The sequence below is a fragment of the Haemorhous mexicanus genome, chromosome 21, assembly GCF_027477595.1.
Source record: "Haemorhous mexicanus isolate bHaeMex1 chromosome 21, bHaeMex1.pri, whole genome shotgun sequence".
Taxonomy (NCBI): Eukaryota; Metazoa; Chordata; class Aves; order Passeriformes; family Fringillidae; genus Haemorhous; species Haemorhous mexicanus.
Genome location: NC_082361.1, coordinates 4,457,270 through 4,482,788, shown reverse-complemented (window position 1 = coordinate 4,482,788; position 25,519 = coordinate 4,457,270). Strand labels below are relative to the sequence as shown.

Genomic DNA, 25,519 nt, shown 5'->3' with positions numbered 1-25,519 from the left:
GAGCCTGAATGCTCAATGTGCCTTAACTCAATCTGCAAGGGAATAATGAAGAGCTCTTTTATCTCAGCTCTTCATGGGACTAATGCATCCCATTGTCATGGCAGCTCCCCTGCCTGGCTTGTTACAACTAGTCCTGGGCAGGTGAGCATGTCTCTGCCTCTACTTTGTCATCTTTGTTTTTAGGCAAAGTGAGAAACAGTTGGGATGGTGAAATACAGACCTGGCACTGCAGAGTGCAAATCAAAACAGGCATCATTAAAATCCTGCCAATCTTGAACAGGACAGTAAGAGAGCGAGAGCACTCCCATGACACCTGATTGCAAAGGGTCTCCTCTCCCCCTCTCCACTGTGGTTTTTAACAAGGCAGAAATTTAAAAGCAGATGGGAAATTACATCAGCAGCTCAGCTCAGGCTGCACGCCCTGCAGCAACTGTGCAGAGGGAGGGATGGGGGCTGCAACTCCCCAGTGAGCAGCTGGGGTGGAGTGACAGTCTCAAGGCAGCACCCCAGGAGAAAAGGAGGCGTGAGAGAGAAACCTCTCCCACCACATGCCCAGTTTATGTCAGCTCTTAACCCAGACAGAAAACATGTGAAATTTAAAAAACCATGAAATCTCAGTCTGAGGCTAGAACACCTTCCCAGCAATCTGCCTGCAGTGCCTTGAGTGTCATTTCTGAAGGAGCTAAAGCTGCTCAGGGATTTCCAGCACACACCAGCTCTGCCCATCTGGCAGAAGTCACAGGTACTGCTCTCCCAGGGCCAGCTCTCCTTGAAGCAACACTCATCTGCAGGGGAGGACCAGTGGCTGCTGGAGTCCAAAGGGGTTATTAGGAGATGATCAGCACTAAGGCACACCTGCAATAAGGTGAGGCACACCAGCATCCCCCTGCAGGGCTCCCTGACAGCCCAGCCCGACCCTGGCGCTGTTGGCAGCTGGGCCCTGCAGAGGCACAACAGATTTGTGTGCATGGGCAAGAGCCAAAATCATGGACATTCTTAAGCTATACCACACAGCAAGTCACTGGAGAAGTCAAGGTCGATGAGGCAGTGGTTGCTGTCACCTCTGGGAGGAGAGCTGCTCCTCACAGAGCTGGCATTATCCGCTGGCTGAGCCCAGCCTGCCCTCAGCGTGGTTCCTGCAGTCAAATACCAGCTGCTCACTGGGCACCAGGCTGTGTTTTGTTCCCACTGACAGGGAGGGAAACATGAATAAGTGCCTCACCAGTAGTTTCCAAGCTGTTTGGGGAAAGGATCTCGTTATTTCTCACTCTGGGCTCTTAATGGCAGAAGCTGTTCCGTGTCTGTGTCTTGTTCAGCAGGAGCACAATGCTGGTGCTCAAGCAGAAGTCTGGAGTAATTTGCCCTTAGCACAGTAACATGTGCTCTTGCAGCACAGTAAAATACCCATAACTCATGCCAGACTAAAAGCCCTATCACTCCTCTGTGTAAATTATACAGAAGTCAACTCTTGGAGGTCCCTCTGAGCACAGCTCACAGCAATGCACAAGGTTAACTCAAGCAGATCTTTTCTGTATTACCAGCAAAGACCATCAGTGTCTCTGCTGCAACACTTACTGCCAGCTACCAAAAGATGACCCACAACAAAGGAACTAATACCAAGTCCCATCTGTGGGGTTTTTTTAAGAAATCCATGCATTACCTCCAGATCCCAGGAGCTTGCTGAGGTTGTGGAAGCAGCCCTGTGTGATTACACAAGAAGATCTACATGCATCAGCCTCTGGGCAAAAAATATCCTGGGTGTCACCACAGAGCCTGAGTAATGTTTGACTGGCCTTTTAAATGCTGAAAAACTAAAACTAGCAACCACAAATCCATGGTGTGATATACTGTGGAGTAAAAACAACCTAAAACAAGTTCTCAGTGTCACACAAATGCAACTAAAAAATTTGCAGTGGTCAGGTATCAGCCCCAGGACTACCTAAAAGTTTTGCAGCAAGGATGTTTTATCAAATCATCAGAGTTGACAACACATTAGGTAACAGCTCCTGCCTCTCCTAACAATGCAATCTGATCAATACTCCCAAAATTTCTGATAGTGCCAGATTACAATTCACTCTAATCCAACATCAAAGAAAATTCACACAAGGTCTTGGTACCGAGGTTAAAGTTGTGCTCAAGCAATAATGCAGATTGCTTTTAAACTTGTTGTCAACTTCTTGGCATCTTGTGTGATACCAGAAAACAAAGACATGGGGCTTAAAGACACAAGCAAACAGCTCAGATCTCTCTTTCAAATGTCAAACTTCCCCTCACCCAAGATTCACCCAGGAATCTCCCCTGCACTGCAGCTGCCTACGTGCACAGAGGTGCATTTCCCTGCATCCATCCCAGCCTGAGTGGGGTAACAGCCATCCCTCATCAGCAACAGCAGATCCACAAGGATCTGATCCTGCTCTAACGTGCTCCATATCACAGCCCCTGGCAGCTCATACTTCAGGAGAGGATTTTGAACAGCACAAGCTGTAACACCTTTGCCTGTGCCCATTTGTTTCCTCTCTGTTGTCCACAACCAACCATCTCGGCTTCTTTTTTAGCTGATTTTAGCATCTTTAACTGCTTGATTACCAGAGAGGAACAAAAGAGATTTCCTGCATATGAGGACACTTGGATGACCCTCACTTTCAGGGAGGTCAAGCCTTGTGCTCTGAGTAAAATCCCTGAGGGTAACTCATGAGGACTGGTCACTCAGGGATAATGGAAATGCTTTTAGACAAGGCATATTTTAAACAAGTGACTGGCAGAGTGCACTGCACAGGAATGGAGAGAATACACCCTGACACCACACACCCCTCTTACTCTCACCTGATCCATAGACTTGCAGCATCTTAGACTGGTTTGGGTTGGAAGGGACCTTAAAGAATCCAGTTTCAACCCCCCTGCCATGGACAGAGACACCTTCCACTAGGCCAGGTTGCTCAGGGTGCCATCCAGCCTGTCCTGGAACACCTCCAGGGACAGGGAGTCCACAACCTCTCTGGACAAAAATTATTCTCAGTGAGAAGTCTTTATTAAACTGCAGCAAGGAGCCAACTCAGCTCTTTGAAATCAGCTCTTCTCTTGGGCTGCCAGCCATGCAATGTAATGCTCTTCCTCCAGATCTTGTATACATTACCTCCTCATGAACACACAGCTGCAAAGCCAGCCAGTGACCAGAAAACCAATATCTGCTGGATCTCACTGTGCAGTCCACAGCCTTCCCTGGCACAGCACTGTGGCTGCCTGTTTGGCAAGAGGTTTCACATTTTTCAGCCATGAACATTAAGGAAATCAGAGGAAGGTTGTGAGCTTGAGATGTGGTCAGCCCTGGTGTGCCAGGAGTCTGGCTGGGGACAGGAGCCTTTGCTTTTAGAGGCTGCTTGTTTTAATGATGTGGGAAATTCTCAGCATCCAAAGGAAATGAGATCCTGTAGCAAAACAGCAGTGCTGGAGTCTAGTTAATAGGGTTGTCTTGCACAGCTATGTGGGTGACTGTGCTCCTATTGCCAAGTAACTGCTCTGGCAGGGCTGGGTTTTGGATAGAAAAGCAGCCATTTCCCCGAGCTCCTGGAGAGGACCCAACTCTCCCCTGCAGTGGGAAAACAAAATCGGGGAAGGGGGGAGGAAACTGACTTAAAAGGGAGAATAGAGCAGAAAGATCTGCAAGGCAGAGTGCCTCGAAGACCCACATTCAGGTGAACAGAGAAGTAACATGGTCTCACCACAGTAATGAAGACGCTGCGTGATTCCAGATCCCTTGGGCCTGGATCAGTCCTGGCCCCAGGAATCACTGCCTGCCCACCACAGCACTGAGATTTCCCCTCCCTGTCTTCGACACTGACCAACTGCTTTGGACACTGACTCAAATAAGAGCATCACCATGATCACCATTACTTAGTGACGATCAGAAGCACAACAACTGCAAGGCAAAAAATAAACCCCAAACAGAAACTTGCTTACTGTGTTTGTTTTTCTTCTCTGGCAGAGGTGGCGGCTTTTCTGGGTCACTGTTCGAATCTGGAGCAGCAAAATCAGCAATGAATTCCACTGGTGCTGAAGAGTTTCCTTGCTGGAAGGGCAGAACAGCAGCAAAGGGAGTGAAGGGCATTGAGGGGACGACGACGGCGCTCTGCAGGTCATCCTCGGAGATGTTGTCATACTGGGACGGGTGCCTCTCATAGGACACCCTGCAGCCTGAGCTCTCTGAAGTCTGGGAGGCTGCACTCCTCCTCTTCTTCTCTGGCAAAGCTGGGGGAGTCTCTGTTGGCTGTGCTGCTCCTGAGAGGCTGCAGAGTTCCACTGGAGGAGAGGTGCCCTGCGGGAGCTGGAAAGTGTGTCCATGGAAAGGGGAGCCAGACTCGCCCAAGGACTCTGGCAATGGGCTGAGGACACTGGGCCCCTGAGGAGGTATCTGATCAGTGTTGGAGAGGTCCTGCTGCAGGAATTCATAGTCTGGATCATAGTGATCTGATTGATCTGGGTAAACAGAGGATGATGTATTAGTTTCTCTCTTTTACTGTTTAGCCCTTCTCAGTTCTGTCCCTCCCATTCTATCAGCTAATTAATCAGTTCATTTTAATCAGAGTGGAACTTCCTCGCAGCTGGGACCATCTTTTTACACCGTCTGTAACATCCAGACTTCATATAACTCCTAATTAATTCTTTACACTACCAAACAAATAACAAAAATTCAATAGGCAGACATCTGCAGACATAATTTGTGTCATATTTATATTTTTATTTTCTTTCCTAGCTTGTAGAAACAACACTGCTTTAGTCTACCAGGACTGTAATTTCTGCAGACAGGGCTGAAATGAAGAAAACATTCCACTTGAGAGCTGAATTGAGTTTGAGAACCATCACCTACAGCAAGGAGACACATTCCCCTGGGCTTTTTCCTCTCTGACAGAACAGCTCTGCACTGAGCCGCCTGCAGCAACTCCAAGACAGCATCTGCAAGTGCAGTGCATGTAGTCCATCCCCTCCTGCAGCTGAGCTCCCAGGGCAGGCCCAGGGCCCCAGCAGCCCCTCTTACCCAGGGTTTCACAGCTGGTGTTGCGGGAGCACTGCCCGCTGTCGCGGTCCAGGGAGGAGAGCTGCTCGTCAGACTTGCTCAGTTTGCCAATGCTGCTGCACGGAGAGAGCCGAGGAGACTCCCCCCCGTAGGAGTGGCTTCCACCTGACAACCTCCTCTGGGCATAGCAGTCAACATCAAAATCCTTCAGGACAAAAATAAAAAAAATAAAAACATCAAATCACCATCACTCTTGGCAGCTCACTAGTGAGGAAGATGCAGCTCGAGGAGCAAAGACCTCCCAGGAGGGGAGGGGATCAGTGCTGCTGGCCCTCTCTAAGCTCAGGGAGAACACAGAAACCCTCTGATGTGGCAAACAGCCCATGCCAGGGAGCTCTGTGTGCTCTTGATTTCAAGCAGGGGTTGCTGTGGCCCACACTGGACTTTAGAGATGCTGAGAAGATGACCAAGTTCTTCACAGCTTCCCGTGTCTGATGACTGCTTGTCCCAACACTGAGACAAGGGAATGACACTGCAAGATCTCTCATGACATACCTGAGCCTTCAGCAAATACTGGGTTACCTCAGGTGCACACAAAGGGAAAATAAACTGCAGTGAGATACAACCCTCTGTGCCTATGGCCATGGTCCCATTTCAGAAACCACCTCAGGCTCATTAACCTGTGAGTGAACCCCTCGCTATCCCCACTCCATCAGAACAACTTTAGTGTGACTGTAGTTTCAACTGAAGAGCAGCCACAGCTTTATCTGAGTCAGCCAAATGACTGTAGAGGCTCCCTAAGCCAGAGCTGAGGCTTTAGGGATGAGGACAAGATTTGATTTTTGTGCAATCTGATATGATTCAGGTCCTCACTGCTGAGCTGGTAAGTTCCAGCCATTTACAACCTCACAAACACCAGACAAGCACAAGAAATGGAATATGATTAACACACATACAACTTTCCCATTTTTCTACCAGAAAATGTACAAATTTCCCCAAAGCACCAGCAGTGGTCAGAGCAGTAGCTCAAACTACTGCCTGAGTTAAAAGATGTTTTAAATTGTGACTGGATGAAGACAGACTTCTGATCTCACTCAGAGCAAACCCTGGTGAGATCCCAGGGAGCTCAGCCAGCTGCTGTCCCCTGATCTATTTGACATGGCAACACTCAGCCACTCCCATCCTCACACTCTGCCACCCCTCAAGGCAACGAAGTTTGTAGCAATTTGTTAATTAACACAACAACACTGTAAAAAAAAAAAAAATTAAGCTGCCAACATTATTTACGACACTGCTGTTCCTGCCACTGCCACTCCCACTGCAGGCTGCCTGGGACAAGCAGGGACCTGCAGCTCTCAGCATCTCCCTGAGCTTTTCCTGCAGCTCACAGCACATTTCCCTTGGCTTTCACAAAGGGGTTATGCCATTACCTGTCTGTTGATCCCAACAGGTAAACTGGACCCACTGGTAGCTCTGCTCATGGGGGCCACAACAGCCACTCTGGTTGGGGAAGGAGCCGACTGACGTTTTTTAGGGGGCAATGCTGGTGGAGGGCTGCAAGACACAAAAGGAATTGATATTTCCATCACTCTTCCAGAAAAATAAAAAGATTTTCAGAGGATTCACAAGATGTTTTCCTGAAAGCTTTTGTCAGCCAGGAGCTATTCAGCAAAATGTATCCACTAAAAATATCGATTTAAGAATACTCTCACAGGTAAGGTAACTCTCCTGTTAAGTCATTTGTTTTTTAAGGTTGGTATTTCTCAAACAAAAACAAATGCTGCTGTAAAAAGTATTTTTAATGGAGCTACTTAGCATGGTAATTATTTCTTAATAAAAACAGTGAAAATCCAAATTAAATGTTTTGGTTGACCCAAATATTGTTTCCATTCACAGAAGTCCCTCTCCCTCCTCAAACCTTCCAGATCTGAAAAATGCTCAAAGTTTCACAGATTAACAGGACAGGAAAAATCTCTTTTTTTGGTCTTTGCTTTCTTGGTGAACTTCAGGGAACAAAAGGGTCAGAGCTGCTTTTACTGTGCACTGTGAGGGCCCCATGTTTTGGCATGAATCAGTGTCAGACCTGCACATTTACAGTAATTTGTGAGAGTTTAACCCTTTGACTTTTAGCTTTTGCTTCTAATGACACGTAATTCTGGTAGTCATCAAGCCTGAGAAGTTCCCAAGAGCACACACAGTCTGTTCTTGGAACATACCACGAAATTTTTATATAACCTTTGAGAATTCATAAAATACACAGAAATGTGATTTTTTTTTTTTTGTCAGCCACAGCCCTCGATGCTGCATTTTCAAATTACCACAACACGTATTTTTCACACCAGCCATCAGCACCAGCACTAGAGAAGAAAAACAACACACACACACAAACCTGCAAATTGGGGGTTTTCTCTTCCTTCTCAAAATAGAACATAGAAACTTTCATGTGGTTACTCTTAGAAAAGGGTAAGAACAACCAAGCACAAGGGTTTTTTTCACACACTCTTGGCTTTCACTCTTAAGCTGATAGGCAAAACTGGCTGTGCAGGACAGATTGGTAACTGCCCCCTGAGGTTAAAGGAACATTTCCCATGGGATATTGCAGCCCAAGACACTTGCACAGTGTGGAAATCACACAGTTTTATGTGAGGTTATTATGGATTTATGTGATGCCTCTCATGTGTGGATATCAGGTCATGGCACTATCCTCACATAAAAAGAAGGAAAGGAAAAGACACAAAAAAAATAATAAGAGAGACAGAAACAAAGCAGAGTCCAGGAGCAGGGAAAAATTGCTCTGGAGGACTGGAAATTCAAAAGCAACACTAACCCTCCTCTCTTGTGCACATTTTGCAAGATTGTTTAAAAAACAACAGGCTGAAAGAGGCACTGGTGCTCTCTGGTCAGCTGGCTGGGCAGTGTTACCTGTTCTCTGCCACACGAATGCTGGGCAGAGGGGGTTTAGGAGGTGCAACTTCTTCATCCATGGAGTCAGTCAGCAGCTCGTTGGATTGAGTCATGTTGGTTGTTTTGTTGAGGATCTCCATTTCTCGGTCTGTAAGGGGAAGTTCTGATGGGCTGCAACATGCAAAACACAGATTGTGGATCACAAACCACAGCTGGAACACAGCCCTGACAGATGCAAACCTCTTTTAAATCATGTGCTATCAGACAGACACCTAGAGCAGGAGGCAGAATTTGCATCTGCAGGTGGAATTCCATGTTTATGCAGAGCTCAGTGTGCATGTGACACAAAGGTTGTTTCACTGCCAGATTTTGGTGTCTTTGCTTTCACAGCATTTTCTCTCATAGTGATCCTACTGAAATGGATGGGGGCTACATAAAGAACACTACTACTCTGTGAAGAACAGCTGAATGATTTAACTCAACTGTCAGCAGTCAGAAATTATCCCTTCTACATCAGAGCTGCCCACAGACGAAATCAGTGACCCACCTGTCAGATTTACATGCTGGTAAACTGGGTTTAACTGGGCTTGTGGGAGAGGGATGCTCCTGCTTTTCAATCGTGAGTCTGACCAGCTCCTGATGGGTGGAGAGAAGAAAAAGAGAATAATCATCATTTGCTGAATGCTGCACCTAAACATCCCAGAACACAAAGAGAAGCTACTGCAGTAAACTTTTGGTTATGGTTTCATGATGGTGTGGACACAGAGAGAGCTGAGCTGGGTTTAAGTCTGGTGCAGAGCCACACAAATGATGCAGAACAGCTGCTAAGGAGCAGCCTGCACCCAGAGGAAGTTTTGGCAATATCTGAGTGAAGTCCATTACCCTGACTGTGTGGGGATTCTGCACAAACCCACATGTGTGTCTTTTTGCTATGCTTCCTCTTTCCTCTGTCTCACAACTGTGCTCCAGTCCACACAACACCCGAGATAATGGTAAATTGGCTTTGCATACACAGATCTAAGTACAAACCAGTTTTACCCAGTGGAGTACTTCATCTAGCCAAAACCAACATTAAATAATTGCTTTATATTTTATAAATAAGAACGTATTTGTTTCAAAAAGCAAGTTTTCTGTAAAATGCCCAACCAAAATTAAACAGAGAACACCTTCATTAAAAGGCCTGCTTCCCCTGAAGCCACCTTTTAACACATTAGCAACAGCAGACCTAATCATTCAAGAAGCCACTGCAGTGGATCTGTTATAGGCAGATAAGGCTCTGGATCAAGAGATAAGGGCATGATAATCCTGAACTCTAAGTGTGCCAGCAGTCAAAGCAACAATCATTGACGCCAGAAAGACAGAGAGAACATTTCATGGATGTCTGAGGCTGACAAATAGATCTCCTGCTCACAGATACAAACACATGCCCCTGTTACAGGCAGCCTGGAAAACTGGCAGTGCTTCTGCCACTATTGGCTTCCCAGCATATTACACTGAGGAGACTGTAAGGGATCAATGGTAATTTTATTTATTTTAAAGCAGCCTGAAGTACAGTGTCACCATTCCAGTATCATCTTTGTGTCCTTGTCTGTGGAGCTTGGAAACAACTGGCATTGCTCTCTCAGGGCAGTAGCTGCAACTGGGATGTCACTGCAACTGGGATGTCATTGCAACTGGGATGTCATTGCAACTGGGATGTCACTGCCATCATCCCTCTGAGGAAGGAAAATACTCCAGTTCTGGCACTTTTACATCAGGCTCTACTGAAAGCTGAAATTCCATGGGTTAACACACACACAACAAGAGGAACAAGGAGCAAACACCATCCAAGTGTCCACCACAGCTGACTTTGGTCTCCATGCTCCTCTTACACTCCTGGGGTGAGCTGGTGCTCCAGCAGAATGTAGTACACTGTGTTACCCAAAAACTCAGCTCTCCACAAGCTGTCCTGGAACATCCACACAGGGGGGAGGAAAAGGGAGCACAAACAGATGTCCATGGGGATCTCTGTCTCTGGGACAGAGAGCCCTGGTGAGGAACAGCGTGTTCTGAGAAGTGTCAACATCACTTTTGGCTGCATTTGGCATCATGGGGCTGAGTGATGACTCAATGGATTGCCACCTTTCTGCCCTCTGGACAAAATTCCACTGCTGAAAAGGTTTTTGGAGATCCTCATGCACTTTAAGAGACTCAGGGTTGGACCCTTTGGACCTCTGGGGCAGTGGCCAGCGAGGACTGCAAACACCCAGGAGCACAATAAGGGAAATAAAATGTATGGGCATTCAAACCAAAAGCCAAAATACTCCTTAAACATCCCCCTGAGAAGGCTGTGGAAGGGAAAGTGTAATGTCTCCTTCTCCTGACCTTTCTTCACCACCTTAAACCAAAGCCAGGCAGCACTGCAGACTGTGGTGGTGGCTGTGCTGCAGCAGAGCTGAGGAGATCCACCCAGGGCTGAAGTGCTCAGTTTTCCTATTTTGCCAATCATAATGGACACACAGTTGTCTACCACGTGGGAATGTAGGTTTAAATGGGAGAAAATCAATCCAATTTGGCTCAAAAGTATCTTCAGAATTATTCAAACTATTGGGACTGAGGGAAAAAAACCCAAAGCACCTTCCAGTGGAGGCACCAATGCATGAACTGCAATTAGCTGAGAGGATCACTTTCCCTTCCAGCTTTGACAAATATCACCAGACCCTGAATGGTTCTCCTCTCTGCTATCCCCAAATGAGAACTAGCATTTGGAAATCAAGCCAAAATCTTCAGCATACACACAGAGGTAATGTGCACACAACCGAGCCAGATGCACATTTGCTATTCCTTATCAGCAAGGAAAGAGATTCCTGCAGCAGTAATTAGAGATAATTAAAGCCTCTCTACAAACTATACTACTTCAGCAAGCTGAAAATTCCACAATGAGATGGATTTTTGAGAAGTTATGTAATCAAACCAAGGATTTTTTTTTTCTTGCCTAGCAAAGCCCTAAAACCTGAGATCAAAATATCAAGTAACAGAGGTGAACAAGAGTCTCCTTTATGGTTAATTCTGAAAATAAAGAAGTAAGCATTGAAATGTGGAAGTGGATCTTGTGTGATCTGCCAGAAAAACAAAACAGGCTCTGCTGTGGAGAGAAGTGTCCATCTTCTCAGTTCTGCTTCCACCAAATGTGGCTAGGCCTTTCTAAAATAACCTTTGTTCCTTGCTGTGCAGGAGGTGAAAGCATGCTGCTTCCAGATGCTGACCTCTGGATGGGCAAATACTCTCCCATCACCCCAGACAGCCAAACATCTGCTCTAAGGCTGACCAGACATGAGCCAGCTCCAACTGGAAGGCCAAAATAACTCAGTCTAAAAACAAAGCAGAGACTGATACAGCCATGGTGCTGAGCAGGGCTCCACAGCCCAGGCTCAGCACTGCAAGGACAGGTCCATGCTGCTCCCAGTCTGGGCTGGCTCATGAACAGACATCCAAGACCTTCCTCATCCCAGAGCTTCCCCAGTGTGCAGAGGACACAGCTCTGGCTGAAAGGCAACAGGTCCCAAGGGTTTAAATGTGGCTTGAAGTCAAAGAACAACTCCCAGGTTGTGTGTCCAAGTATCCTGCAATGAGACCACACAACTCTGATCCAGATCTGGGGATAACACATCCCTCCTGGGATTGTGCAGATTCAGTCAGTGATAACTCACCATTTTCTGGGGAATTACAGCACAGATTTTCACATCCTCCAAACTGCTGCTGAATTCCAGACTAACAGCAGCTGAGATTTTAGGCTAAACTCTTTTCCTCTCTCCTGCTGTGCAAATTTAAGACCAGCTTTACTTTTAAAATGTGTAGCTTAAAGTTAAAAGAGCATATTGTGCAAAATAATCCTAGAAAATCCATCTACTTTAGGTGCTAGAAATGATTTGTTTCAAAGATATTTATTTGAAAGGCTCACAAAGTAATAGCAGATTTTAGTATCTGTGTTTGAGTGACATTAAAGAGATATCCAGATGATGCAGACACCAAACCAAGAGGCATGAAAATGTGACAGTTAAAGCTTGGGAGATCCACTTCATTTTTACATGTGGCTCCATTTAATAAAACTGAATCTGAGTACAGTGAAAGGTACCTGTTCCTGATCCATAACTCCAGGTGAAGCACCTGCTGCAGCTCTTAAAACTCTATCCCAATTTTTCTTGTGCAGTTGATTCAAACATTCCTCTTTAGATTCAGCCCTGCTCTTGAAAGAGATTTAACTTCCTCTACAGTTTCCAAAATAAGATTCCCAGGAGATAAGACAGTCTGTGCACTGGTGCCCTAAGCCCAGGTGAACCAAACCTGTACCAACAGTGCTAGGACAGGGGAGTGGTCAGCCCAGAGACAGCCTGGGACAGAAATAATGGGTACAAGAACCTTCCAGGGAGGCAGGAGGAAAGCCCACAGCTTTTCCAGGGTGGAACAGGGAGGGAATGCTACAAGCAGGTCTGACAATGGATACAAAGGTTTCTGTTAAACGTTTCCATTAGCAATGTAAAACTAATCTCCAGAAAACTGAGCTTGGCTCATCACCTGTTCCACACCCTAATCCAGCTGCTTAGAGTGGTGATGTATCACTGACAAATCCCTTGAAATTTCTCTTAGAAGATGGAGCTGGAGTCTTTCATTCTCTGTGGGCATTGACAAGGGAGCATTTCCATTTTATTTTGCTGAGACAGAAAATGTGCAAACCACGTCTTGTAATCTGCATGGGAGACTGGGAATGACTTGCTGCAAATTCCCTGCAATACTGAAGAAAGATCCATTGCTCCTTCCAATTCATCCAAATGGCAGGGTGAGCAGGCCAGAAGTTCACATTCAGAGCCAAACTGTGCTAGTCTTTAACCAGCACTCCAAGGAGGAACATTTAACTTATGGAAGAGCTGATTTAAGGGGTAGTTTACTGAAGGCAGAAATAGGATCATCATATTTTACCTGCACTTAAAAACCTAGAAGAGGTTAACTAGAAGAGGTCTAGTTTACACTAGAAGAGGTCTAATTTAAACTAGAAGGGGTCTAGTTTACCCAGCTCTCTTCTAAAATACATTATTAAATGCTCTTTATAATAAAATTTACAATGTCTCATGTACCTTGACTCCATCCAGAACAGCTTTTATGACATCCTTGACTGTTGTGACCATCTCCTTGTCCTCTGAATTCAGCCCCTCCAGCATCACCTGATCAGACCAGCGGATGAGGTTGGCCAGGCTCTGGTACACTCGGCTGTAGCAGGATGAGATGGCAGAACTGCACAGCAGGAGAGGGAGCAGTTGAGAAAAAAAGGACAAAAAGAAATTTTGGAGATGTTATCAAATGTTAGGAGAGTGAGTTTCACACCGTGCATTTCACTGCTTTGCTCTCTGACACTCAGGATTTGTGCTGAGCAGGTGACAAAGCTCAGGCTGCTCCTCCAGTGCAGCTGCTCTCCTGTCCTCTAGCACCAAATGATGACAGTGTGAAGGTACAAACCACCAAAAGCTCATTCCCAAGTACCAGAAGGAATTATCTAGGATGCAAATTCACATAGCAATGCTAAAAAAAATATTCTTTCCATCTTAATTTACAGCTCCATCCTATGCCTTAATGTTAAAGGTAAGTATTCAAGCCCTACATTTAAGTTTAAGCTATGTTATTTCAGTATTATCCTTCTTCCTTATTAGCTCTCCCCAAAACCACCTTGGACCACTGAGAGCTGACTCTATTCATTCCTTTACAAATCACTGCCTCACTGTTTATCATGCCTGAAAATATGTAATTAAAATTACTTTAGAGAAACTGAACTGAATGAATTTCAGGTTTGAAAGAGGAAGGGTGTTGCTTTGTTTTGTTTTTAATGAGAAACAGAATTGAAGCTATTGTTCTGAAGGGAGAAAAAAAAAGAGTTTTGGAAGGATGACAACTTTAAATAAAAGTTAACTGTAACAACAGTGCTCCCAGGCATTTTCCTGGCCATTCTGAAAACACTGACTTCATTACTAAACAAGGTGTGTTAACAGCACTGCTGATGGCAACGCTTCAGCAATTCTTTGTCACGTTAAATCAATTTCAAACTGCATCAAAACCATAAACAGATAAGAGAAGGTGTAATCTTGCAATCATTACTGATACAAGTTGTTCCAAATCTTCCCATTTCTCTCTGGGATCCATTCTGCATTGGCTTAACTCCAGTAACTTCATTATCTGTGAGAAAAGAACCAAGCCCACGAGCTCCAATGAGTTTATTTAGGTGAATGAGGTTTGCAGGACTGGGGGAAGAACTACTGTCAAGTTTCAACCAGGGAATACAAACAATGGCAAGGACTTGATTGTTTGGTTGTTGTTTGGGTTTTTTTAAGGTTTGTTGCTTGCCATTTGTTCTCATTTCAAATGAAATTAGCTTGGTAGGAGATATTTCCTAAACAGGGCCCTCCCCCATCTCTTTCTACGCCTTTGATTTCTTTGCCATTAATCTTGAGTCTGCTTCCTTCTAAGGAGGCAGTAATTGAAAGCCCATTTTGTGCAAGATTTAATTACTTTTTTCCTTGATGCAAATGCTTCCCCTAAAGCAAAAAGAAGTCCAACAACAATTATAGGGCTTTCTTTGTCACTGACACAAGTCTTGCTCGCTTTTCTTGCCATCAGAGTCACCCCTTTGTGTCCTGCCACAGGTAGGGAGAAAACCAGATCCCCTTTGGGGTTTTTGGGAGGCTAAGCAAGGCAGGGCATGGACATGGGACCTGTGCTTTAATGCACAGTGTTTCCAGAAAGAGAGACTTACCACTGTGTAGAGGACATTCCCATTTTAACAGATTTGCTCACTGTGGTTCAACAGATCCAACCTCAACTGGATCTTACCTGTCCCAGCCACAGGTGTGATACTCACTCATTTCCTCCTTCCTTTTGCCACAAGCAGCCCTGGCCTCAGCACTGGGGCCAAACACAACTGAGCATCTCTGTTTGCAAAGTATCTGGCACCCAGTGCTACCCCAGCTACATTATAAACCTTCCCTGTGCCAGCACTGAAATAAGCATCTTGAAAGAAAAAAAAAATTTGGAGGTATTTAATGGGAAAACAAACAGGAACAGCACAAAAGCTGGCAGGATTTCAGGAACCAAACACCTGCATTTCTCTGCTTAGTTCTGTGCTTTTAACTTTCCTCTTTCAGTATTATTCAACAATGTTTGTTTGTTTTCTGGAAATCAATTGCTCCAGCACCCATGGGATGTACACCAACAACATCTCTGTGGCTTGGCAACACCACAAATTCTTATAAACCATGCTGAGCTTGGCTTTGGCAAATTTCTACTTCTTTCCTGGCTTCAAACCCACTGCCTAACTGGTAAAAACGAAATACACATAATCTGTAAAAACATAAAACAATAATCTGTTGAGTGAGGCACGAATGAACTTGGACTGGTTAATCTGCTGAAGTACATCTATTTACTTCTGCATCTGATCCAGCAAAATCCAAAAAAAGCAGTTAAGAGTGCAGGCTCAGACTTCTGTAATATCAGGGTGGATAAACTGAGCACAAAAAAGGATTACTCTGAAGATAAACTCCTTTTTCAGGTGAAGCTATTGGATTTGTTAGCTTTTAGGATTCCACCATGGACTGCAGAAACAGGAATAGCACCTGAAGAGAATCTCCCTCTGGAACAATGAATTTCCAAGTTTATGCTAAGAACCATCCCTTCCTCCACTCTGAAAGCAGCCTGATTTGCTTTATCTTTCCATGGCATGAGCTTCTTCACAGCAGGGAATCTGCTTTTAAATGATGTCTGAAAATAATTAGTGAAACAGGAGTCACTTCACCAGCTTCTCCTGCCATCAGGTTCCTCAGATAGAGCAGGAGCCTGCTGGTCTGTCATGGTCCCAAAATCCAAGAAGGAAACTCACCTTTGCTGGATTCGTGGGTCAGTTTGCACCAAGGGCAGGATGGCTTCCAGCACTTTACTGGCTGAGCCTGGCAGCATCTCCAACACTTTGTTATCAATTGCCATTTTGTCCACAATGGTCTTAAAGTAGCGCAGTGCACTGACCACCTCCTTCTCCTTTTCCTCCAGCCACGACACATTCTGAAGAGGAGGGAAGAAAAGGAGAGATATGTTAAAACTTCAGTATTTTTAAGGGCAGGGTTCCTTTAACAAACCCAGTTTGGTGACATTGAGGTGTGTTCCAGGAGGAGAAAACCCCTTTCCACCACAAATGCTTTTAAATTTAATTATTACTCTTTCAAAGGAATAGTCAGTGCAAGATCACACCCCCACTTTAACCTTCAGAATTACCTGCATTCCAAACTGAAGGCTGATCTTGATCAGCTTTAGGTTAAGATTAGCACCACTGATGGCATCAAGGACATTGCTTTGAAACCCACACCCTGAACTGGGACAATGGTTTGGGATGGAAGGACCCTAAAGCCCATCTCCACCCCTGCCATGGGCAGGAACACCTTTCACTATCCCAGGCTGTCCAAGCCCCATCCAGCCTGGTCTGGGACACTTCCAGGGATGATGCAGCCAAAGATGCTCTGGGCAGCCTGTGCCAGGGCCTCACCACCCTCACAGGGAAGAATTCTTCTTATATCTAACCTAAACCTGCCCTCTGTCACTTTAAGGGCAGCACCCTTTGCACAATTACTACATGTCCTTGTAAAATACATGAAAACACCCAAATAAACTCCACTTTGATGAGCTCCAACCTAAATCATTTTGTGATGCTGCTGGAAGAAGAGAACTCCCACAATTTCCATGAGGACCAAGTGTAAAAGCTAAGTTTTGGCATTAGTGAATGAATGTTGCAGAAGGGAACAACTCATTGGAATAAAGCTGAGTTGTGGTCACTAATTTCTGAGGCACCACAAACACAAGAGGAGGAAATTCAGAAGTGATACATGATACCTCAATGGCATTCTGGACAGGGATATTTTTTAAAAGTTTATGACAATATGCCTGGAGGACTTTTAATGCCACAAGTAGTTTCTAAGTGAGATTTAAACTGACTACTGACCACTGCTAGAAAAGGAGCAGAGAGCTTAGAAGAGTCAAATTTCATCCATTATCTCCTCAGTAAATTCAGCTTCAGGAATTAATGACCTATGGGCTCCCCATATTCTTGTCAGCTGTTAAACTGCTGCTTTTCTGCAAAATCAAGCCAGCAGCCCAAAAGGTTTTAGGAAGAACAATTTATAGGCAGCACTGGTTAGTAATTTGGGCCAGTTGCATAAAAGGGTTAGAATCCCAAGTTCCATCTAGCTCCAACTTCAGAAGTCTAAGTCCCAATCCAAGAACTGCAAACCACCCTGTCATTTTCCATCTTGTCTGGGCAGTGCCCAAAATCTGCTGCTGCTTCCCCTTTGGACAACACTTCTTGCCAGGAACCTCAAGTTCTGATCTGCAGCCCACAGTGCCCTGAACTCCCTTGATGAGGAGCATCCTGGCAACTCACTGGGATAAAAAATGGCATTTCCCATTCTGCAGGGATGTGCCCTCACCACTGCAGAGTTCATTCCAGGATACAAAATCTTAAAAACATTTAGGTTGGAAATGACCTCCAGGATCACTGAGTCTAACCATTAATCTATGGAGAGCCTCAGCCTCTTCCAAGGTTTTGCACTTCATAAGAAATGATCACACATTTTAGGGATCAGAGGGTCTGTAAATTCCCTGGGTAAGTACAACCATGGTCCAGCAGTCAAAGCTCTCAAACAGAAGTGAAAAAATGCAGACTGCAGTTCCTGCTCCCATGGCTGTTTATGGGTTTCATTCAACAACTGTTTCCTGTAGAAAGGCTTGTGACTTAATAGCTTAAACACTCTCCTGGTGCACAGAAGGGATGGGCCTGGCAGAGTTCAGGGCTGAGAATGACAACTGGAAACACAAATCCTTCCTCTGAGCACACCAAGGGATGTGAATCCAGCCACCGGACACTGCCTGGGACACAGCCCTTTCTTTTCTTCTTTTTTTGGTTTTTTTTTTTCCCTGCTAATCCTTTGGGTGACATGCCCCAGGAGCACTTTGTAATGAATCCTCTCCCAAGGTCCAAAGTATCACACACAGATGTACACAGAGCCATGGAATGGTTTGGGTTGGAAGGGACCTTAAATCTCATCTCATTCCACCCCCTGCCACAGCTTCCACCAGACCAGACTGCCCCAAGTCTGTCCAACCTGCCCTGGAACACTCCCAGGGATGGGGCAGCCACCCATTTCTCTTTTGGGCATTAAATGGGAAAAAGTTACAACTCAGGCAAAACAGCATCTCCTCTAAATCCCTCCCTGACACATATAGATATTTTTGGATGATTTCAGAAATTTTCCCTTAATAACCAAATTGCAAATGCATCATGTATGAGACACAGCTGACCCAGAAAGGGTCACAGTGAGCTGTACAGAATACACCCAGTTACAAAAGCTGGAATCATCCTTTTTTTCCCTTATATTTTGGCAGTGTAAAACCTATCATAAGTCTGTATATAGCACTGAAGGACACTCCTGTTCCTACAACAGGACAAGAATCACAAAGTTGAGGGGACAAAAGGAGGTTTTGGAAAGAACACCCCCAATGTTGCCCCCATCCAGATATAAAGAGGAACAGGAGATGATGATGTTTGCATGAGCTGAGCAGATCCTTCAGCTTACACATCGTGATTTTACATTAATTTTTAGTATTGCTATTTCTGCTCTACAGTGATTATCTACTTCAAGAGCACAAAAATAGCATCTTAAGTACTTAAGAGGGAGAAAAGGATGATATTTGGTTTATCAAGTGAGCCTTGTGACAGAAGATCTCCCATTTGTCAACTGATGTCTAAGTTCCAGTGAGAAAACCTGGCATCAATCCAGGCACATCCTCTTCCCCTCTCCCTCCACTAAAGCTAATGAGCTGACTACATCCAACTAATTGATTAGTTGGGCAGTAGCTATTAAAATAGGTAAGGAATGAGCCAGAAACCAAGAATATTTCACAGTATAAAAATGAATGTAGCTTAAATAATCATGTACAGCAATAAAAAATATTGTGAGTGTTTTGTTTTCCAAGTAAAAAATCCCAATCTGTACATAAAAAATTATTTTAATGTGAAGCATGGCTTATTAGTAAATCCTCTTGCACTGTTTTTAGGGGAAAAAGAGAAAAACAAAAACTTCATCTATTATTAACATGCATTTGCTATAGACCACATTTTGAAAAGGGCTCTTCATTTTCTAATGTATTTAATGTGGTCACACATCAATTTAAAGGAAGGCCTCTAAATTATCTCAAGATACCATCCTGAAACATCATTGGAATTAAAAGCCTTCAAGGAGTACTCTCACTGTTGTTTTGGGGTTTTTTAGTTTTATTTTTAAATAGCACTCAGCAATGCAAGGTGTTTGGCTCCCCAGAAAGCATTTCCACAGCCTCCTGGGGAAAAATCCTACAGCCTGGGGAGAAACCCTCATCATCTTCCACCTGATGGGGCAGAACAGGCAGAGGAAGGCTGCAGAGACTCCTCTGGGTGCTAAGCAAGTCACACAGCCTAACTAAACTTTTTCTTACTGGCTGCTCTCAATAACTCCACAACAACTCCCAGCAGAGATAATCTGAAAAATTCTGCATGTCTGGCACTGAACACTGGATGAGATTTTTAACAGCTGAGAATGATGTTTAATTATCCTAAACAACCTCAACTGTTCTTAACTTCTGGCTCGGATTTGTACTTGAAAACTGACTGCAACAGAGAAAGTCTCCAGCTACATCATCAGGTCACAACAGGAGAGGAGATAACACAGATCAGTTTGTGACCTCATTTCTTAGAGGACCTGGAGTACATTTGGTCTGAGGAACGTTGTGCTGGATCAGCAGCTGCTCCAACACTTCTGTGTGACTCTCCCTGCTGGTGTCACCAGAGATTGAGCACATCTTTGGAGCAGCTTCAAGGATGGGCTTGCCTGGGTCTGGGGTTTTTTAAAGGATCACACCCCAAAAGCAGGCAGCTCTCTGGAAGCTGTAAGCAGAACCCACAGGGTGTGCATGTGGGGAGGATGTGTCAGGCCATGCACCACGATCCATAATGAGATATTTAAATGCTTGTGGAAGGAGGTCTCATCGTGCTCTGCAAAAGGAAGCTCATGTCTTGATTTAATACTACACAGGGCTGCTTATAGGTAGCCATAAAATGACTCTGAGGATCCCTGAGCTGCAGAATTATGCAGAGGACAAATTCACACACCAGGTTATGATAAACTGAGTACCAGAAAGCAAGAACCCATCAGGATAACAGAATGTGGCCTTTGCTTACTTTGTTCACCGACTTCTCTGGTGTCTTCACTGTCAGGTCAGCTTGCTTTCCTTTCTTTGAGGGTGTTCTCTTTATTTTTGGTGAATGAAACTTGCCCTTCAACTTCATGGTGAACGAGGAGAGATGGGAACGCTCAGAATCTAGAAAGACACAGAAAAGCATTTCTGGATTAGGCAAATATGATGAAACCAGGGATGTGTTACAGCATTATCTGGAAGACACTTGCACCACATAAATTTATTGAGTGGAACACAATAAAGAAAATTAATAAACTGCTGCTCTATATTATGTTTCAAACCACAACACCACCATAATTTCCTGCTTTCCTCAGCCACAATATCACCATCATTTCCTGCTTTCCCTTGGAGGCAGGGACAGTGGGACTGCTACTGCTCTGTGCCTTGGAGGGAAGAGGGAAAACACCTCTCTTCAAAGCACTTATCTCCAGCAGGTCCTGAAGTACTTTACAAAGGAGGCAATCATCCTGCCTCTTTGGCAGATGAGCAACTGAGTCAAGGGCATGAAGTGACTCGTTCAGAGCCCTCTGGCAGAGCAGAGCCCTTGGCTGTGGGTCAGTGCAGGCAGGGCTCTGCCTGGTACTGGGACCTGGCTGCTTCAGGCATGGACAACAACCCCAGGTCATGCCCTTCCCAGGATCTCCACCCACTCTGCAGCATCAATTTTGAATGTGGCCCCATGGATAATGTGAACAAAAATGCCAGCTCTTGTCATCTGCAGTGGATTTCACTTCCAGTGTACCAGAAAAAGCAGAGGAACCCCTTTGATACTGGGGCATCCTTCAAGGAACTGAACTGCAGAGGTGCAGTTCAGCCCTTTTGAAAACTGTATTTTCATTGTTTTTTGAATATCTAAAAGAAGAAGTCTCAAAGGTTTGCAATCATGCCATATGCAGACTTACTGCTGAAATACATTTTTAGCTAAATAAAAGTAAGCTGCCTTGTGGAGAACAATTCAGAAAGTATTTTGAGCAAAGAGCACTTTAATAAATGAAGGTCTGAGTTGCTCTCTAGTGACCCAGATAATTCAGCAGAAGTTACCCAAGTTGTCTCTAACTACATTATGAAGAAAAGTACACAGTTTTGCTGTATGTTTCATTTTTCTTTTAGATTATTTGAGCATTAACTGCACTGGCTGTAATGAGTCCAGAGGACAGCCCCATGCATGCAGCACTGCAGCACCTCGTTAGCATGCAGACTGCAAACAGCAAAGGCTGCTGAGTCAAATCTAGCACCAGCAAATAAATACCAGAGAGCAAGTGCTCTTCCTGCTACTCAGAAACCACCTAACCACAGCCCAAGGAAAGGCACCTGGCTCCCTTTAAACCTGGTTTCCTGGCAGCACGTTCTGACCCTCTGTGAGCACACTCACAGCCCTCTGGCAGGTATGTCCTCCAGACTGAAATTCTGCAGGCATCCTACAAATGGAAGCTGTGTGAGCACCCAACCTAATCTGGTCTGGCTGCAGAGCTGTTCTCCACTTACAGGAGTAAATGTTTTCTCAGGTTTTCTTTGGATCCTAAAGTCCTGTTTAGTGCTCTGAGGAGGGAGGCACTAAAACCTTGGCCACTGCAGATAAATCCAGGCATATCAGTTGGCCTCTGAAGAATCACTTACAGCAGCTGGCACCCCAACTTAGCAACAATTTACGTCATTGCTTTACATCCACAAGAGGATCTCCAAACCTTCAAAACCTCTCTGTCTCCACAGGGTGCTGAAGGTCACCACTGAAGAGAGTTCCTGGCTGCTGTGATAACACTCTTGAGCTCCTCCCCAGAAAATCATTTGTATTTATTCCATACACCATATGAGAATTTCCATATTTGCACACATATGCATGCTTGCCATGAAAAGTCATGGCTCTGAATTAATTTTTCGAGAACTGGCAAACAATTACAATAATTAATCTACAGGGAAGTAATGGTGACAGCAACAAATTGTGTCTGGCTCCTCCACAGGCTGCAGTGAGATGATCCAAACTGCTGGTTTCAGTAAGACAACACTCAGTGCCTACAAAACCCTTGGTCACCTATGGTGATAATTTTGCATTGTAGGGACAAGATATTTGAAAGAGAGAAAGATTTTTAAAAATTAACATTTCCTTTTCTCCTTGCCACCAGACATCTCTACCCACTTTCATAGGGCAAGCACATGAATGGCTGAACCAAAGTGTCTGTGTGGTCAGGAACCTCCAAAAGGAGATGCCACCAGAGAAAGTTCCTTTTCTGCTGACAGCACATCCTCTTCATCACCACCACCAGCCAACCACTGCTCCTTTGTTCTTTTTATCCTTTGGTCACACCAAACACCAAATCATTTGTGTGCCATACTCTGAGGGGAGACAGACACACAGAGCAAGGACAGAAGCAAGTGGCTGGAGCAGAATAGGAACTGCTTAAAATAGTACTGAAGTAAACCAGCTGACATTTGCAAAAATAATAAACGTTATTGTTTGAACAGCCCTGCTAAGTCCTGCTTTGAAGATCACAAATTAATGCAGCTTTTTACTGCCATGGCTTTCTGTCTACACCAAGCACTTTCCAGCTCTCATCTGCTCACAAGTTTCTGATGCATTTGCAGTTAAACAAATGAGTCACAAACCAATATTCTCTCACACTCAATTACACTTAGCACTTAAAATAGCGCTTTTCTTGTTCCAAGCACATTACAAACACTTCGTTCTCATCCTTAAACAGCCAGGCCTTAACCTCACTCTGCAGATGGGAAGCAGGCACAGAGGTGAGGCAACTTGTCTAAACAGAGCAGAGGGTGAGTCAGTGACTCTGGTACAGCATCTCCATCACCCTGCAGGCCCTCGGCCTCTCCCCCTGCTCATGGATCAAGCTGTGGAGCTCCTGTGATTATGTTCAGTGAATGCCAACAGAATTATCCGGCACACTGGGCTTTACAGTTTGCAAGCTGATACATCATTCAAGCATTATCAGCAGAATTTGCTTTGTAATGAATCTGGATGAAGTGGTATAAAACAGGAGTGACACTTGAGCAGGAAGGGATTCCAGCTCACAGGTGTAAGGGACCTAAGCTTTTACAGACGGAGCCTGAAACTCTCCTCCAAAGAGCACAGCTGAGCAAGACTTCCTAGACTGGTTACCACAGCCCTGGTCTGCTTTGAAAAAGTAACTTTTTTTAATACTATATCCTAACTGAAATAGCTTACATGTCCTGTGCATCTGTCCTGTTGAAAAGTTCAAACAGCACAGCATGCCTTTATAGGTTAAATAATTTGATAACATACACAGAAGCAGAAAACAGAGCCATGGCAGTGGCTCAAACCACTTCTGTCTCTCTGCTCCTTCCTGCCTATCTACAGTAACCAAACCCCTTAATGCAGCATTGAGATTGTTCTTAGCTTGGGAGTTTGCCCACTGGAAATTATTCTATCATATTACCCTTGCCTCTTGTTGATGAATAGCCAGCAGTGTTTAGCTGGAGTCTCAGCACTGGCTTTCTGCTCTCTGGTGTGCAGGAGGAGGGTACCCCACACTTACTTCTATGAAATTTCCAAATATTTGTGAGATGAATGGGAAAAGTCAGGGTAATAAACTCAATGAAGTGATTTCAACTGGAAGGGGGAAAGAAGAAAGTTGTATCAAAGTGTTTCTGTCTCAAAGGAACCACTGACTTTCCATCCCCTCATATTTCATCTGTCTGGATGCCCTCTGCTGCAGCACACAACTGGAAAAAAAAAACCTTTCAAAATGACTTTATTAGGGATCTGAGTTTCTTGATTTCTGACTGGAAGTTTCACTCTGTCACTCTTTTCACAGCTAATTCCATCCCCTGTCAGTGAGGCTCCTGCTCTTGAACGTGCTCCAGCTGTTGAGTCACGGCCCTGCTCAGCTCCAGGCTCGTCTCCCCCGGCACGTGTCTGGGGTCTGACCACACACACACCACCACAGAGCTGGTCTGACACATCTGCTCCAACCAGCCCTGCTGCCAGGTGTGCCCAGAGGGGTTTTCAGTGTCCCTCCAGCCCTGGGGCCAGGCAGACCATGGCTAAGGAGACCATGGCTACCAGGAGCCACCTGACTCCCCAGCAGCTCCCCAAGCTCCAGCAATTGCTGCTGCCAGTTTGCCAACAGAAAGCCAAACCTGGTGAGGACAGAACTGCAGGTTTAAAACAACAGTGGATTAAAAGGGAAGGCAGATAAATCAGCTTATGTGCTTGTGGGAGAAGAAACTAAGGCTGCTTAGGAGAAAGCCTGCAAGTCAAAGCCCAACATCCACCTCTGCCACAGTCAAATGGTTACTCTCCACTTGGGTTCAAATGAAGGCCAGGATAAGTCAAAACACACACAACCAAGCTAAGCCAGTAGCAAAGTATTTGCTTTAAAGTCAAAGTGAAAGTTCAGCCTTTTGTAGAGCTCAGGCACAGCAGAGTTTCCATCTGCTGGGTCCTGCTCACCAGCCTCCTGTAGCCAGCACAGGGGAGCCTTCCCAAATGGGAAATAATGCCCTGCCTGCTTCTGCACCTCCTGGTCCTGTTTTTGTCACTGCTATTCCATGGCAGGGAGGCTCCAGCAGCTGGGACAAGCTGCTCAACCTGCCTAGTGCTCGCTCATATAAAACTAATTGAAAATAGACTTATTTTTAATCAAAACCCCACAAACTTCAGAATGCAGTACCTTTTCTTTCTTTCACCTGAAAAATGAAACCCTCCATCTGTGTTCAGACACCAAAACCCTGCAGCTTCAGAGGGAACACAAACTTAAAAAAAAAAAGGGTTATAGTTCATCTTCCAGCTTGTCCTGACTCTTGCAGCTTGTTAGAAAGAACGAAGTGGAATCTAAAAATCTTATTCCACAAATGGTTCCTTTTTCAAAGGCCATTTAGGTCTCTGCTGGATGCACATATTTTAAAGCTATCAGATTAAAAATAACAGCGGACATCTCTCCCCATGTCATAATGAAGCTATTGTGCACATTTTTAATCAACTGCTCCTGCCACTTTTGCCACGAGTCCTTTGAAGGCAGCAGTGACTTATGTAATGAGTTACACAACGATGCCCATTAAAATGGCATTTGTTCCCTTGGGCTCAGCTCCATCATTTGAGAAGACAAAAGGCAAGTTGCAAGGCTACAGCTAAACCCTAGCTGACAGGGACTTTAAGGGTTCAGAAGCAAAAGGCAAAAATAACGAGGCAGAGTTCAAAACAACCTTTCTGCTGAGGATGTCTGTGCTGCCATGCAGCACCCATAAGAGGCTCTGGGGCTACTCAGGATGCAATTCTGCTCTCAGAAACACAGGAAAACAGGTGATTCAGGATGGGCAGACAGGCACACGGGAGCT

At 44.9% G+C, this 25,519-nt stretch overlaps 1 protein-coding gene across 3 annotated transcripts in view; it reads right to left on the bottom strand.

The window, feature by feature from the left end:
* RAPGEF1 (Rap guanine nucleotide exchange factor 1) overlaps positions 1-25,519 on the bottom strand; it is an 84,227-nt gene that overhangs the window by 32,450 nt on the left and 26,258 nt on the right. For all 3 annotated transcript variants that reach the window (XM_059865294.1, XM_059865295.1, XM_059865296.1), the window contains exons 2-9: positions 20,193-20,332; positions 15,813-15,991; positions 13,027-13,183; positions 8,463-8,551; positions 7,934-8,086; positions 6,442-6,565; positions 5,033-5,216; positions 3,958-4,473 (exon numbers count right to left, since the gene is read on the bottom strand). In XM_059865294.1, coding sequence (XP_059721277.1) covers positions 3,958-4,473; positions 5,033-5,216; positions 6,442-6,565; positions 7,934-8,086; positions 8,463-8,551; positions 13,027-13,183; positions 15,813-15,991; positions 20,193-20,332 — 1,542 coding nt within the window. The remainder of the gene's footprint in view (positions 1-3,957; positions 4,474-5,032; positions 5,217-6,441; positions 6,566-7,933; positions 8,087-8,462; positions 8,552-13,026; positions 13,184-15,812; positions 15,992-20,192; positions 20,333-25,519) is intronic.